We start from the raw sequence: 14,683 nt of genomic DNA on the forward strand, positions 1-14,683 counted from the left end.
ACCAGCGTCTTCCTCAGCAGGGGATCATGGGAATTGGCGTGCAAAATATGGGAATCGTACAGGTAGCACCGTCTTGTCCTTGAGGCCCACAGAAGGTTGACAGGGGCCCCGCAGACTTGTGAGGTGGGAAAGGGCCATTGAGGTCACTGGGGTGGATCTCCAGGTCCGCACAGGAGCCCAAAGATCCCCGCGGAGGGAATGTCCAACTTCTGCTGAGAGAATTGAGTCGTCTGCCATTCTGGGGTCGCCTATAAATCAAAACAGTTTGCATTTCCTTCCCTCGCAACCACAATCTACCCTAACCAGTTTGACACTATGCATAAGTCTGGTTGCTGTCATGCACTGAGTTGATCATGGTTTCTGTTCCCATGTGCTCCGGGCAACGAACTATCCCGCCAGATAACGTGAGTGGCTGGTCCTGTCTCGCTGGCCATTGCATCTCCTCGAGACCAGGCCTGGTCCAGGCCTCTCACTTGAGACAAGATTTTGCTCAGGAAAGGTTTGGCTGTGTTTGTAACGTCATAAAGGGGTTTAGCAGACGGGGTGAATCAGACACCAACATTTGTAAACATGTTTTGGGGATGGGTGCAATGCACTAACTCCAAGCAGTGCAGTTGATTCAACAAGCAGTTCTGGATAAACCATCATTTAGCCTCAATGTGAACCACGGCCTTCCCTGATTCTTCACTTGTTCTCCTAACAGTGTCGGCTGGTTCCGAGAAACCTAATTTCCAGGCTATTTTAAGCATTAACAGATTCTACGGTCTCTCCTTTGACCTTGCAAAAATTTTTGCCTTCAGTCTGAGAGCCCAAAACAGCACCCTGCCAATAAACGGGCTGTGGTGGCCCAGTGGTTAGAGTGCAGTACGGCAGGCGACTTCTGCTGACTGACGGCTGCCTGCAATTTGGCAGTTCGAATCTCACCAGGTTCAAGGTTGACTCTCTCTCTCTCTCTCTCTCTCTCTCTCTCTCTCTCTCTCTCTCTCCCTCCCTCCCTCCCTCCCTCCCTCCCTCCCTCCCTCCCTCCCTCCCCTCCCCACAGTAGCTCTATTCTATTCTATGAATTGTTCTCGTTCTCTGGCTTTAAGAGACGTGCTTCCTCTGAGAATACGCTCTCGTCTTAATTGCTCCGGGTTAAAGCCAATCAAAGATGCGTTTAATGTGAACAACCAGAACGAGCATTTCAGAAGCATCCCAAGTTGGCTTTCCCTGCCAGATCCAGAAGCTTCTGCGAGTTGCAGAGCCCAAGCCGGCTTGGAATGGAACCAGTCCTTCGTTCCCATTTATATTCTGCACCATCATCATCAGCGGGTGATTAAGCATTCCTTAATCTTCTGCACGAAAGCATCAAATCTGCTCAAAACTATATGAATCATCTGGGTTTTGCAAGGCAGGAAAGGAAGGAAGAAAGAAAGGAGGAGCATTATGCTGAGCTGCGAGATAGAGAGATATAGATACAGTTTTTTTTTTTAAAGCCAGCGTGTCAGGTAGCATTGCACATTATTTTTGATGATGCTTAATGACTCTCCGAAATTACAATGGTGGAGATTTTTGTTGGCGCGTCTGCGTGACGGATGGACGGAGAAAGAAAATGCAGCCTTTGGAAGCACCTGTGAGGAAGCTGATTCATCGAAAGCGTTTGTTCCCTTCCTGCATTGACTTTCAAAGTCTTTGATTCTGCTCCCTCCTTTCAAAAGCAAGTTCGGAGCAACACCAGCTGTGCACGGAATTAAATCTGTGAACCCCCCTCACACAGAGACGGCTCCTAACATCTGTAGGTGGCGTGCAGTGATGTACCTGATCCTTCGCTTTCATCTGGGTTCCTTCAGGACGATTCGGTGGAACTATGTCGAGGGAAAGGATTAACGGACACCGCTGGCCCTGCGTCTCTGCCATCGAACGGGGCGTTTCGCACATTGGGCCAATCCAGAATGTGACTCGTTGGGTTGGGCTTCATCTTCTGCCCTACTAGGGGTTGTAAATGCGCTCTAGGGGCTGGATTCCACTACTGGCGGTGACTGGCCCAGCAGCCAAAGGAGACGCAAATTATGACTGGCCTCCTATGGTGGCCGAGTTCCACCTAAACCCCTGGACAAACTAAAGTTCGGGATGCTGTGTGTGAACCCAGAGGTGGGATTCAAATAATTTAACAACCAGTCTCTGCCCTAATGACTGGCTGGGTGGGCGTGGCCATGGTGGGCGTGGCCAGGGGTGTGCGACAGGCAGCACTCGGCCTCCTGCACCCCACTGGGAGCAAAAATGGGCCGCAGGGGGGGGGGGAGGAACTCCCCTCCCCGCATTTTGGGCCTAGTTGGCCTCCCTGCAGCCTCCTGGGAGCAAAAACGGGGCGCGGGGGGGGGGGGGGACTCTTTGAAGGGACGGGGGCAGGAAGGGGCGGAGCCAGCCAGAAATGTAATAGCCAGTTTGCCCAAACCAGCCCGAACCAGCTGAATCCCACCACTGTGAGGACCCAGTCGCTACCTTTTCCAGGATGATGGAAGCGTCTTGCCATAAACTGCAGGGGTGGGGGTGGGGGAGAGAGACATTTAAGAAGTGGCCTCAAACCTTCAGTGGATCAGTACTTACTCCCGGTTGGGATCAGGTCCCGGTCTGGTATGAAGAGCTTATATCCATATTGCTTTTCCAGCACATCTGGCAAGATTTCAAGGACAAACTGCTCTTCCTCCCGGTTGTCCCTGTCCAATGCGTCGGGATCGACTTTTGTGTACGACAGGTAGGCGTCGTATTCTTTGTTGTCTGCAAATAAAACCACAGGTCTTGGGAGGAGAAGGAAGAGAAGTTCTCCCCACGGTTAAAGCGATTTGCGCATGTCCGAATGCCTTCCCCGCCCAACAACTGTCATAGGTAGTTCTGGGTCAAAGTTTCTTAAACACTGAGTTATACAGAAGCATCTTGGAGGCAGAAGTAGGGATACGGAGTAGTCTAGGTTTATAATTCAGCCACGGTTCAAGATGCCAGGATCCTCAAGGCCAAAGAACAGCTCAGGGACACCCACTTGACTCCAGCTCCTTATTTAGTGATACCGAATGGACATAATCTTGCCAGTCTAAAGTTGCAACCTTCTAACTTAATGGATAAACCCTGAGTCTAGCTACTCTGAACCTCCTCTTACCTCCCACACCCAGTCCCTTGTTTTGGGACCCCTCTGGAATGTTCTGCCTCCTCTGTGGGGAACCATGATGGTCAGGCTAGGATTCTCCCCCACTCTTCCTCCGGGTGCCCATTCCGTCACCCAAGGAGGCAACGCAGGAGGGAAGCGATAGCACCAGGATGCCGATAGCACAGGTTCCACTAATGAGCATCAGCTTCCAGGAGCTGCAGGAGCATTTCTGAAGACACACCTGAGGAAATGAGCTACACCTGTCGGAAAACCTGCTACCGGATCCCTCCCGACGTTTTGCCACTATAGGCTAACACAACTCTCTCCCTCCAAAGTCAACCAAGGCTCGAGTGGCCCTGACACTTCTGGGTTTTCATCTCAAATGAAGGAAGCAGCCAACGGAAGGCAGCAAAACAATATCCCTGAAACCATCGTTCACGTTAATGGCAGAGATAAGCTGATCTATTCAATCTGAGTGCTTGGCGTGAACCTTTCAGGTACATTTATCACAGCCCATTTTGACAATGCAGAGACATCAAATTTTATATCCCCTCCTAGAACTGCACGTCTGTTGCGGAAGGGAGAGGTTGTGACTGAAGATCCTTAGAATGATTTAATCTCCTGCGACTTCGAGAGAACGAAGATCAAACCGCTAATGCAGGGAAGTCAAAAGAACCGCCCGCTTATAAAGCCTCAATTCTCTGCAAATAACTGGAGTTGTGGGTGCTTAAGAAACTGCTGAAAATCAATTCAAACAATCACTGGTTTCTGACTCAGGAACTGTTAAATAGCAGAGAAGGGTTGGAGCTCAGAGTTGAATTGTGAGGTCTTTGGTGCTCTCTGTCCTTGGTCCCTCCCCCCCCCCCTCTGTAGACTTTTCATTATCCAACTAGGTAACATTATCAGTGTAGAAGGGGGGTATGAAGGGGGTATCCCTGTACGGTAGCTGGCCAAAGCAACAATTGTGTGTGTGTGTGGGGGGTGATTTTCTTCTTGCTAATTCTCCGATTAGGGTATTGTTCTCTGCTTGATAGTTGGTCTGGTGTTAATCCCTGCTTCTCTGGATGTTGGTTGCTAGAGATGATATGTTTTGATCTTAAAGAGGGAGCAAACCCCTCGGTCACCAGCACTGATGTTACCTGGATGGGCAACGAAATATCTGCCACAAAACAGCCAAGCTCAGAGGGCACCAAGGACTTCAGAAAGACTAAGTAGCCAATTGGAATCTGGCTTGTTCTTCCCTGTTCTTCAAATTATGGCAATCCCCTTAATTTGCATGGAGGGCATCTGGCTGTGAATGATCAGATTTGGGGAAAGTGCAACATTTCTTTTCTCCTGGGTAGAACTAAAAGAGAAGGACTGTTAGTCACCCAGTTGGCTTTCACGCCTAAGGTGGGAGTAGAACTCGCCACCTCCTGGTGATTGGCCCAGAGTCACCCAGCTCGCTATCATGCTTAAGGCGAGACTAGAACTCACCATCTCCTGGTGATCCAAAGTCGTGGCTAAGGTGGGACTTGAACACAGTTTCTTGCTTTCTAGCCTGGTGCCTTAACCGCTAAAGCCAACTGGGAAGGGCTGGCATTGCATCTCAGCAAGATCTGAAGAGCGAAGAGAGTCCTTCTCTCCAGCTCCCTCCGTTGACGGAGCTTCTCTTATTTCAGATGACACTTTCAGTGGCTGATCCACATCAGGGGCGTTGGATAAGCTCTTCAGAGGTCTACTCACCATCCGTGGCTTCATCGCCTCCAAACATCTGCCTGTAGCACAGCATCAGCTCTATGTTGTAGCACTTATAGATGGTGACGAGGATCACCAGTAAGAGAAATATTGCTCCCAAACCTCCAGCAAGTTCAATTCTGGAGATCAGATCTAGAATAAGACACGAATAAGTTAGGAAACGGAACGGCTTAGCCCAGGGGTGTCAAACTCAGTTTCGTTGAGGGCTGCATCAGGGCTGTATTTGACCAGGGTGGGGGTGGCCAGCTCGACGTCACTCGTGTTGGGGGCACCTGTGGTTTCTCGAGCGCTCTGCCAGCGAAAATGGGCTCCAGAGCTCCGTTTTATGCTGCGATGGCCTCCTGCAACCCTCCGCCAGTGAAAACGGAGCTCAGGAGAGCCGCCCGCAGCCCTCCTGGGCAGAAGCCCCGTGGGCTGGTCCTTGGCTGTTTCCAGGACAGCCCCGCAGGCCAGATCGAAGCAGCCTGTGGGCCGGATCCCCCCCCTCCCCCCGGGCCTTGAGTTGGACACTCCAGACTTAGCCGATCTTTTCTGGGCTTAGAACTTAAGATCAGGCATAGCTGAGATGTGGATGGGGCTACCAAGGAATTCCAAGCTCAGGAAATGAAAAGAAAATATTAGAAGAAGACAATAGTCGACTGTTCCAACGTGAACTCCATGCATATATCCACAATTTTGCCAAACTTGACTCAAAAGTAGGTCTACAGAGATTCTCAATCATCCATGTTGTGGTTGGTCCAATGGTGCTTTTTTCTTTCCTTTTTCCAAATGGCGACTGGACTTTCTTGGTTTATTCCCTTTGCATCTCATCCAAAAATCTTCTTCAGGTCTTTTGGAGACTCACTCGCCACCCACCCAAATTATTTTCACATTCTTTGGAGTCAAAAGCCCTTTCCAAAACGATTAGTAGCAGAGTAGCACCGAAGGGAATGGTGTTCATGGAAATGCTTTCCAAAACAGTGGGCCAGAAAGGGGGGATTGTGAAAATGTTCTCAACCCTGTCCCCCCAGTTTAACTCACTTCTTGCTTCCAGCACCCAACTGTGGAAAGTCAATATGATTCATGACAACCATCGCTCAATGCCATGGGAGACACCCATTGAGAGACCGGCATATCGCTTGAGACCCTGCCTCATAAAGGTAAAGGTTCCCCTCACACATATGTGCCAGTCATTTTGATTTTAGTGGGCGGGGCTTATCTCCGTTTCAAAGCCGAAGAGCCAGCGCTGTCCAAAGACGTCTCCGTGGTCATGTGGCCGGCATGACTCAATGCCAAAGGCGCATGGAACGCTGTTCCCTTCCCACCAAAGGTGGCTCCTGTTTTTCTACTTGCTTTTTTTTTTTTACGTGCTTTCGAACTGCTAGGTTGGCAGAAGCTGGGACAAGGAACAGGCGCTCACTCCATTATGCAGCACTAGGGATTCGAACTGCTGAACTGCCGACCTTTCTGATCGACAAACTCAGTGTCTTAGCCACTCAGCCACCAGGTCCAGAAAAAAAATATGGAATACTTCATGAATCTGCCTGTCATCCTTTCACGGGGGCCATTCCTCACAACCGGGGGCATTCTTAGTCTTGCTTCCTAGTTCACCCACCCGTTAAAGAAACCAGAGGAATGCTATGAGACATTGAAAAGATAAACTAATTTACGCTCTGTCTCGGCACCGGTATTTATTGCCATGATAAATAAGCAATGCGAAAGGCATAAAACTCAGACACTATCAGGAATCAAAAGGGGAAACATAATGCTTCTCCAACTTGGATGGGCCCGTGAGTGAGTTTATATGTCATTCAACATCGCTCTAAACTTTACACACTGCTTTTACTCACTCTTAACGTTCACGGTTAACTTTTCCCCCTGAAAGCTTTTTGGGCCCTGCAATTTATGGTTGGAATTCACTGACATGTCAGTGAAATGTCACGGAATAAGGTGCACCTTCAGACCAATCAAGCGGGAGTTTGGAAGAACATGGAGATTCAGCCTGGTGCCTATTTTCTGATCTAAAGCTTCTTGGGATCCCCGGATGACGAGGTCAGACAAGCCACGGTTGAGCTAGGGAGCTCCCGGCAGATGTGACTTTAACCTCCCGCTCTTTGGAGGCACATCAGCCGTCCTCTGTGACAAGCTGACCACTGATTCAGAATGTGCGTCTTTTTGCCCAGCCCATTGGTTTTCTCCAATCGCAGCCTAGGAACTGGGGGATGTTCCCACTTCTACAGCCTGAGTCGGCCACCAAGATTTTTTTATCCACCAGTACTTCAATATTCTAGAGTACAAAACAGACGCTGTGTTGAAGCTCCAATGTTTAGGATTGGTGAGGTAGTGCCCCCCTCCCCCCACCCATCCAGCTTCAGGAAACAAACCCCAATTCTCCACCGTAAATATTAAAGGATCCCTCATGTCACTGCACCCAGGGGTGAGTTGCTCCAGGCGTTGCTGATGCACGGGATTTACGGTCACAGACCTTATCCGGCTTGGAGAGCTGCCAGGCCGATATATGCAGAACTTGGCAAGGGGTCTCGGAGAATCATGAACCAATTAATTGCCTCCTGCAAACTCCCCTTTCGCTCCTCTTTTAGTTCCTCTGGGAGGGGCCATTCCCCGTCCACCTGTGGCCTTACTCCCAAGTCGACCCCTGTTCTTTAGCTGTTGCCTTTTCCTGGAAGCTCTGCCCATGCGCCCACTGGGAACAGGCTCCAGCTGTTCTTCTGCCTCACTGATGTCTGACTCTGAAGGCAGCTGATAACTGTCAGACAGCCCTGGCCCCCTCTCTGCCTCCGACACAGAGCCCTCATCATCAGAGCCTTCCCCAGACTCCAGGACTGGCCCAGGTTCTTCCCCAACCTCCTCACTGTCCGAATCTGCTGCCAACTGCACTGATCGCTGGTGGGCCACAACAGCATGCTTAAGAGGCCTGGCATACATCACAGCTGAGTTGGAACCAGCTCGGAGAAGATTTGATGAGGGAAGGAGTTAAAGATCCCTTTGGATCCTGCCATACCATCTCCGTTGTAAATTTTCCCTCCATAAATTGCTTTCCATGCAACTCCTGGGCTCGATCCCAGGCATGTGTTTGCATGCGAACAGGTTGTTAATTCCAAGCGCTCCCCCTGGGCTTCTTGCCTACCGACAGTCAAAGCAATTTCCTCCTATGGATTGAGCAAAATCTCAAACACCTAACAAGGCTCTGATTTTGCACTCAGCGTGTTCTCCGACAAAGAAAGCATGTTCAGGCAGCATGGGAAGTGGCAGGGAAATCATTTTTTATAAATTGACCAGGCAGGTTTAAAGGAAAGAAGGGGGGGGGGAACCCCAGTCACAAGAGCCCGTGGAAGAGGCTAAGAAGACAATATCTGTGGCCTGGAGGAAGAGGCCTAACCCTCGAGTTGAACAGAAAGGAAGAATTGGGACGCAGTGGGATCCCTTCCGGGTCTTTTTAGGGATTTTAGTTTTGCATATGGCACTCAGCCATTGTTTAATAGTAGCTTGAAGAAGGCTCTTCTCTTATTTTAGTGATTGATTGATTGATTGATTGATTGATTGATTGATTTGGCGACAGGAAGGGCATCCGGCCAGTAAACACGGAGCTCCATTCAGTTGCCCAGACTCCACCCCACGAGGGATTATGTAGTCATTAAATGAGGATGATGATGATTGATTGATGCATTTATAAAGCTGCCCATTTCACCGCATTTCATTTCTTAGCCCATTCAATTCCGGAAGGAGTATAATATATATATTATATATATTGAAAAAAAACTGGGTACTTGAGAGACCGCCTGCTGCCAATTACCTCCCACAGACCCATTAGATCTCACAGGGTCGGCCTCCTCCGGGTTCCGTCCACCAGCCAATGCCATCTGGCTACCACCCGGGGGAGGGCCTTCTCTGTGGCAGCTCCGGCCCTCTGGAATGAACTCCCTGCGGAGATTCGGACCCTCACCTCTCTCCAGGCCTTCCGAAAAGCCCTCAAAACCTGGCTGTGTCGGCAGGCCTGGGGTTGATGAGTTCCCTTCCCCTCTCGATCTGTGTGTCTGTTGGTTATTTTAAATGCTTGTCTTGTATTTTTGTGCTCCCTTTCCCCCCTTGAGTTGTTCGCCGCCCTGAGTCCCTCCGGGAATAGGGCGGCATATAAATAAATCTAATCTAATCTAAATCTAATCTAATCATATATATTTATTTATTTATTTATTTTCAGGAGGGAAAAACAGACGCCTTCCTGTCTTCAGAATTCACAGCTATGCTGGCGGAGAGAGGAATGGAAAAAAAAAGGAAAAGGGAGAAAAATACCTCGTTTTCTCAGAATGATGCTCGCCTGCTTCTTCCCATTCCTGTTCTCCACGTGGCAGGTGTAATTGGCCAGGTCTGCTTCCTTCACAATGTCAAAGATTAATGTTAACTCCACGATTTTTTCTCCAAGGTGTTCTTTGAGGAGCCTGAAGGAAAACAGAGAAACATTGGAGGGTTCGTCAGCAGCCGGCCAAAGGGAGATGAGGTTCTGTTGTGGCCGAATCAGAGGAGGAGGAGGAGGAGGAGGAGGAGGAGGGGGGCAGTGTGGGAGTCAGGGTCAGCATCAAGGCAGCCTGAGGGCTCCGAGGGAGGAGAGGGAATGGAGCGGGGGGGGGGGGGGGTTGCTGCCGGCATTATTGCCGGTTTGCTGCTCAAAAGTTTTTGCACAGAACCAAAAATCAAGATGGCGCCACCACCAATAGAACTGGTTCCAGGGCATGGCAGGCTGAGTTACTACCTACTTGGCTGAACCGGACTGAATCAGTAGGAACCCACCTCTGGAATGGAGCTGGCAGAGAGAGAGAGAGAGAGACAGAGGCAGAGCCTGGGCCGTCCATCAGCCCTCAACCGCCCCCAGGTCTGGAGGTGGCTGATGAGGAAGAGGAGGAAGAGCCGGGCCCAGTGCCTGACTCGTGGATGCGCAGAAGGCAGAGAGGAGAGGAGAGCAGTGGAAATCTATGGGCCGGTCCTTGGGACGGAAGAGCCATTGCTGCTGGAGAAGCCCCACCCGAGCTCTGGGGATCAAAGGCAGAGGGAGGAGATGGACAGATGTGGCAGACAACTATTCATTTTCTGGATGGACAGACTTGTGAGCCTGCTGAGAGAGAGTGAAACTTTTGCCGGGGCTGCTGGCGATCCTTTCTTTGGGTTCACCTCAGAGGGTCTGTGGTGTTTGGGGAGCTGGGTCAGAACTTCAGGAAGACTCAGTTCTCTGGGGATTTGATTCTAACAACCTTCCACAAGGTGAGGCTCCAGGCTCTGCTGCTTGGGCAGGAGGCAGGGCTAGATGACCTCCAAGGTCCCTTCCAACTCTGTTGATTAATCTGTTAATCTGGTCAATCGTAGAAGGCTAGATTTCTCCCAAAATAGTTAAACTCTAAAGTAAAAAGATTGCATCGAGCTCACCAAAAATATAGAGACCAACAAAGATTGTTTTAAAAACTGAACTTTCTTCTTTGGAGAGCAAATACCAGGAAATATTTTCCTCCGTTAGTTAAATGAATATAATTGGGGAATACAAATAGGTTCTGCCTCTGTACGGCTTTGTTTTTTGTTTTGCAAAAGTCACCAGGATTAACGGTTCAAAGCAGACTCCCAGCAAATCAGCTTCCAAACACGGAAATAATTTGCAATTCAGATTAAACGGGCTGTTAACTTTAACTTTTGGAAATGAAACAGATTTTTCTCTCCCCACCCTCAGTTTTCTAAATTACGATGTGGGGAGGGGGGGGGGATGCCAGCAACATCACTCTGTACCTGATTTCGCCTTCCTTCACGTGGTTTTCCAGTTCCTCGATGAATTTCTCCCCTCTCGTCCAGTAGATCATGGGGCCAGACTCACCACTGAAGCCGAAGAAGGCTTTGCAAACAACGTTGAGGGGCTGACCTGCAGAGCAACACAGGAGGAGGGGGGGGGATGACAGTGATGCTTAGTGGCAAGAGAGCACAACAGCCGCCAGTTCGCTTCTCCAGATTGATAGTTTGGAACGCATTTTTCACGAGGAGAAAGAGCCCAAAGGATTGTCCTCAACAGGAGTAAACAAGAGTGAGTTGTAGCAAGTGAATTCGTTATATGGAAGTAGTGGGAGACGCTTCCCAGTTGAAAAGGTTTCTTCATGTCAACTGGGCCAGTTTTGACCAATCAAGGAGAGAGAAGCAACCAAGAACTAAGGAGAAAATTCCTGACAGAGCAATGAATCTGTGGAACTGCTTGCCACCAGAAGTTGTGGCTGCTCCAACACTGCAAGTTTTTAAGAAGATGTTGGCCAACCATTTGTCTGAAATGGAGTAGGGTTTCCTGCCTAGGCAGGGGGTTGGACTAGAAGACCTCCAAGGTCCCTTCCAACTCTGTTATCCTATCCTATCCTATCCTACCCTATCCTACTCTACTCTAATCCTATCTTATCCTATCCAGAAATTTTCAAGGTTTTGGCTAGCAGCTTCTGACTGGGCTACCCTATTTCTCCATGTCATATAATATATGTGGATATATGCATAATTTTGCATTGATTGATTGATTTTGTCATGATCATGTAGTGTATATTGGAGGTGGTGACCCCTTGAGCACTGTAGGCAGCACGATTTCATTTTGATGGAAGCCAATTAGTGTATATGACAGTAAAGTTATTCTAAGTTTAAAAAACCTGTCAAATGCAAAAGACCCAGTTAAAGTAATTTGTTGCTAAAAGGCCTATGCACAGGATTCTCCTCAACTAAGGGTTAGCACCTACTACTAGGGGTTAGCTAAGGGTTAACAGAATTCAAGGGAGGTTGGATTTGGCTCCCTTGCGGCTACGTAAGGATTCTAGGCTGGTGCCTCTTTTAACGCCGCCCCCAAGTTCTATCACTCCTTCCTCTACAGGCCCAGAATTAATCTGCTCATGGGACGGCATGGATACAGGGTGGATTTATTACACTTTACAGATAGTCCTCGACTTACAACTTTAATGGAGTCCGCCAATTACAATCGTAGGTTGTACGAATGGTTGTGAAGCAGTTTCTTACGTAACCAACCTGATTTTTTTTCAACCTTTCTTTGAGCAAATACTGTAGTCATTGAGCAAACCCATCGTTATGGGCATTTTTGCTGGGAACCAGAAGCCGATGCCTGCTTTCTGGCAAAAACCGCAGTAAAACTATACGGTCGCCATGTTGCAAATCGCTGTAAATGTGGGTTGGTTGCTAAGCGCCCCAAAATTCAGTCAGGTGACCACGAGGAGCTCTGGGAACTTTAGAACCGAGTCGTAAGTACCTTTGGGGAGGGGAAGGGGAGCCTGTCGCACCTTTGAATGGTTGCTAAGTGACCGCCGTAATTCAAGGACTACCTGTCACGCTTCTTTTTAATTCGTAGACATATCAGATTATCGTGTTCACAGAACTTTGGTTTCCAGAAGGATATAAGAAGATGCGGCTGGCAGGAAGCTGTGAAAGGGAAGTGGAGTAGTTTCCCATCACAGGAATTAACCTTCATTTGAGGCCTTTCGTTTCCCATCTACTTTTTCTGAAGGATCAAACTCTCCCACACAACCCCATGGATGCTGACGGCACTTGGATTTCCTTCAGGATCCTTCTAGGCAAAGCTGAAACTTTGCGAAAGCTGCCAAGGTTTTTTTCAGATCCTTTCAGTAGAGATCCAAACCCTTATGAAAAGTCACGGCGGAATGGCAGTTTCTCCTGGGTCAGGAAGGACTCTTGATGGAGTCAAGGTGGCGGCTGTGACGTAGGAACGAAGGCCTCTCGACCCTTCAAAAGCATGCCTGCAGTGCGTCACAAGGCCACTGTCGTCTCGGGCACACCACTAAAAGCCAGAAAGTGTTGGGAAACTCTAATTAATGCAAAACATATTGAGCCGAGATTGATTGGAGCCAAGATCGCTTCTCTCCAGGGTTATCTTCCCTCCCTCCCTCTCTCCTTTCTTTCTTTCCTTCTTTCTTCCTTTTCCTCCCTTCCTTCCCTCCCTCTCCCTTCCATCTTCCTTGCCTTCCTTCCTCTTTCCTTCCCTCTCTTCTTTCTTTCCCTTCTTTCTTCATTCTTCTTTCCTTTTCCTCCCTTCCTCCCACTCTCCTTCCTCCCTCCTTCCCTCCTTTCCTCATTCTCCCTTCTTCTTTCCCTCCCTCCCTCCCTCCCTCCCTCCCTCTTCTTCACAATGCTGATTTGAACCGGGCGTCCTTCTGAGTCAGCCTGGCCATTAGTTGTTCTGAGAACATGGCACCTCCTGTGTGATGCCTTGTGATTGTTGTGTAAAGCATAATTTTTGAAGCCAAGGTGGCTTCTCTTCTTGGCCCAGGGTGGGGACTTTGGGAATTCATGAATACCAAACATTCGTGTAGGATAAGACTCTGGGAGGCAGACTTTCCCTTCCAGTTCCTCAACCTCCCTTTAAAGGAGAAAGAATAGGATTTCTTCTTTACAAATGGAGGATTTCTATCGCCTGTTTCCATGGGAAGAAACGCATTCCGTCTTTCCATAAGAATCTGCCTAGGCACATAAGCATCTGACACCTTTCCTTCGACTTTGATAGGAAACGCCACTTGCCGAGACGTGAGGAAGGGTTTTTAAAACTTATTTAAGGAGTTTCTGGTCAATCAGAAGGAACAGCTTCTGCCCTTGATGGGGCTGGGCCCCGCTGGGCTGTAAGTGCTGGTTGAACAGCTGGCCCTGCCTGTTTCCTATTCAATGACCCAGCAAGAGTTCTGTTGGAAACTACATAAATAAATAGCCGAGAGGAAATGAAAAATACTCCAGAGAGGCGTCTAATTTCTATAAATGCTAAGCAAATTTCCTGAAGAGATTCTCATGGTTAGAAGAAATAACAAACACACACAGAGAGATACAGAGCACATGTGTGTCTGTATATATATATATAAAAATAAAGTGAAAAACCCATGCACAGTAGGCTGACTTCTGCCTGCATATGAAGAAGAGAAAGTTGCACACAGCAGGTCAAATTCCCTTCCTTAAACCACTATTCAAAGCTTAATTTAATAGCTCCATCTTATCCATATTTCCTTCCTTCCTCCCTCCCTCCTTTCATCATTATTCTTTCTTCTTTTTCCTCTCTCCCTTCTTCCCTCCCTCTTCCTTCCTTCTTTTCCTCCCTCCCTCCCTTCTTTACTTCCCTCCTTCTCCTTTCTTCCTTCCCTCCCTCTCCCTCCCTCCTTCCCTCCGTTCCAGTGGTGGGTTTCAAAAAATTTTGGAGCCTCTTCTGTAGGTGTGGCCTGCTTTCCGGGTCCACTGGTGGAACCTCTTCTAAACCGGTTCAGTAGATTTGACGAACCGGTTCTAATAGGTGCAAACTGGTAGGAACCCACCTCTGCTCCATTCCTTCCCTCCTTCTCTTTTTTCCTTTTCCTCCCTCCCTCCCTTCTTTCTTTCCCTTTCCTCATTCTCATTTCTTCCTTTCCTCCCTCCCTCCTTCTTCCTCCCTCTCTGCTTTCTTCCCTCCCTCCCTTCTTCCCTCCTCCTTTCCTCCTTCTCCCCTTCCTTCCTTCCTCCCCCCTCCCTCCCTTTCTTCTCACTGCTGATTTGAACTGGACATCCTCCTCAGTCAACCAGGCTACAGGAGACCTTCTGAGAACAAGCCGTCTCCTGACTGATGCTTCTGATGGTTGTGTGAAGCATAATTTTGGAGCTGAGACTTGATGGGAGCCAAGGTGGCTTCTCTCCTTGGGGACTTTGAGGCCCCAATCCGATGCCAAAGGCAAGGGGACTATTTGTCCATTCCCAGAAGGACAGCCATGGTGGGCATGACTGTTTCAGGCGGAGCCTCCTGCCCATTGTCCTCACGTGTCTGCTATGGTCGTAAGTGCACAGACT

General features: G+C 48.9%; 1 protein-coding gene across 2 annotated transcripts in view; it reads right to left on the minus strand.

Annotated features, from left to right (window-relative positions):
- Positions 1-14,683, minus strand: part of IL1RAPL2 (interleukin 1 receptor accessory protein like 2) — a 349,653-nt gene that overhangs the window by 3,223 nt on the left and 331,747 nt on the right. For both annotated transcript variants that reach the window (XM_087727740.1, XM_087727739.1), the window contains exons 7-10: positions 10,625-10,754; positions 9,149-9,294; positions 4,847-4,990; positions 2,587-2,757 (exon numbers count right to left, since the gene is read on the minus strand). In XM_087727740.1, the coding sequence (XP_087583866.1) occupies positions 2,587-2,757; positions 4,847-4,990; positions 9,149-9,294; positions 10,625-10,754 (591 nt within the window). The remainder of the gene's footprint in view (positions 1-2,586; positions 2,758-4,846; positions 4,991-9,148; positions 9,295-10,624; positions 10,755-14,683) is intronic.

Source organism: Thamnophis sirtalis, unplaced genomic scaffold, assembly GCF_051295495.1.
Source record: "Thamnophis sirtalis isolate CommonGarterSnake01/CBP01778 unplaced genomic scaffold, rThaSir2_p1.2 scaffold_13, whole genome shotgun sequence".
Lineage (NCBI taxonomy): Eukaryota > Metazoa > Chordata > Lepidosauria > Squamata > Natricidae > Thamnophis > Thamnophis sirtalis.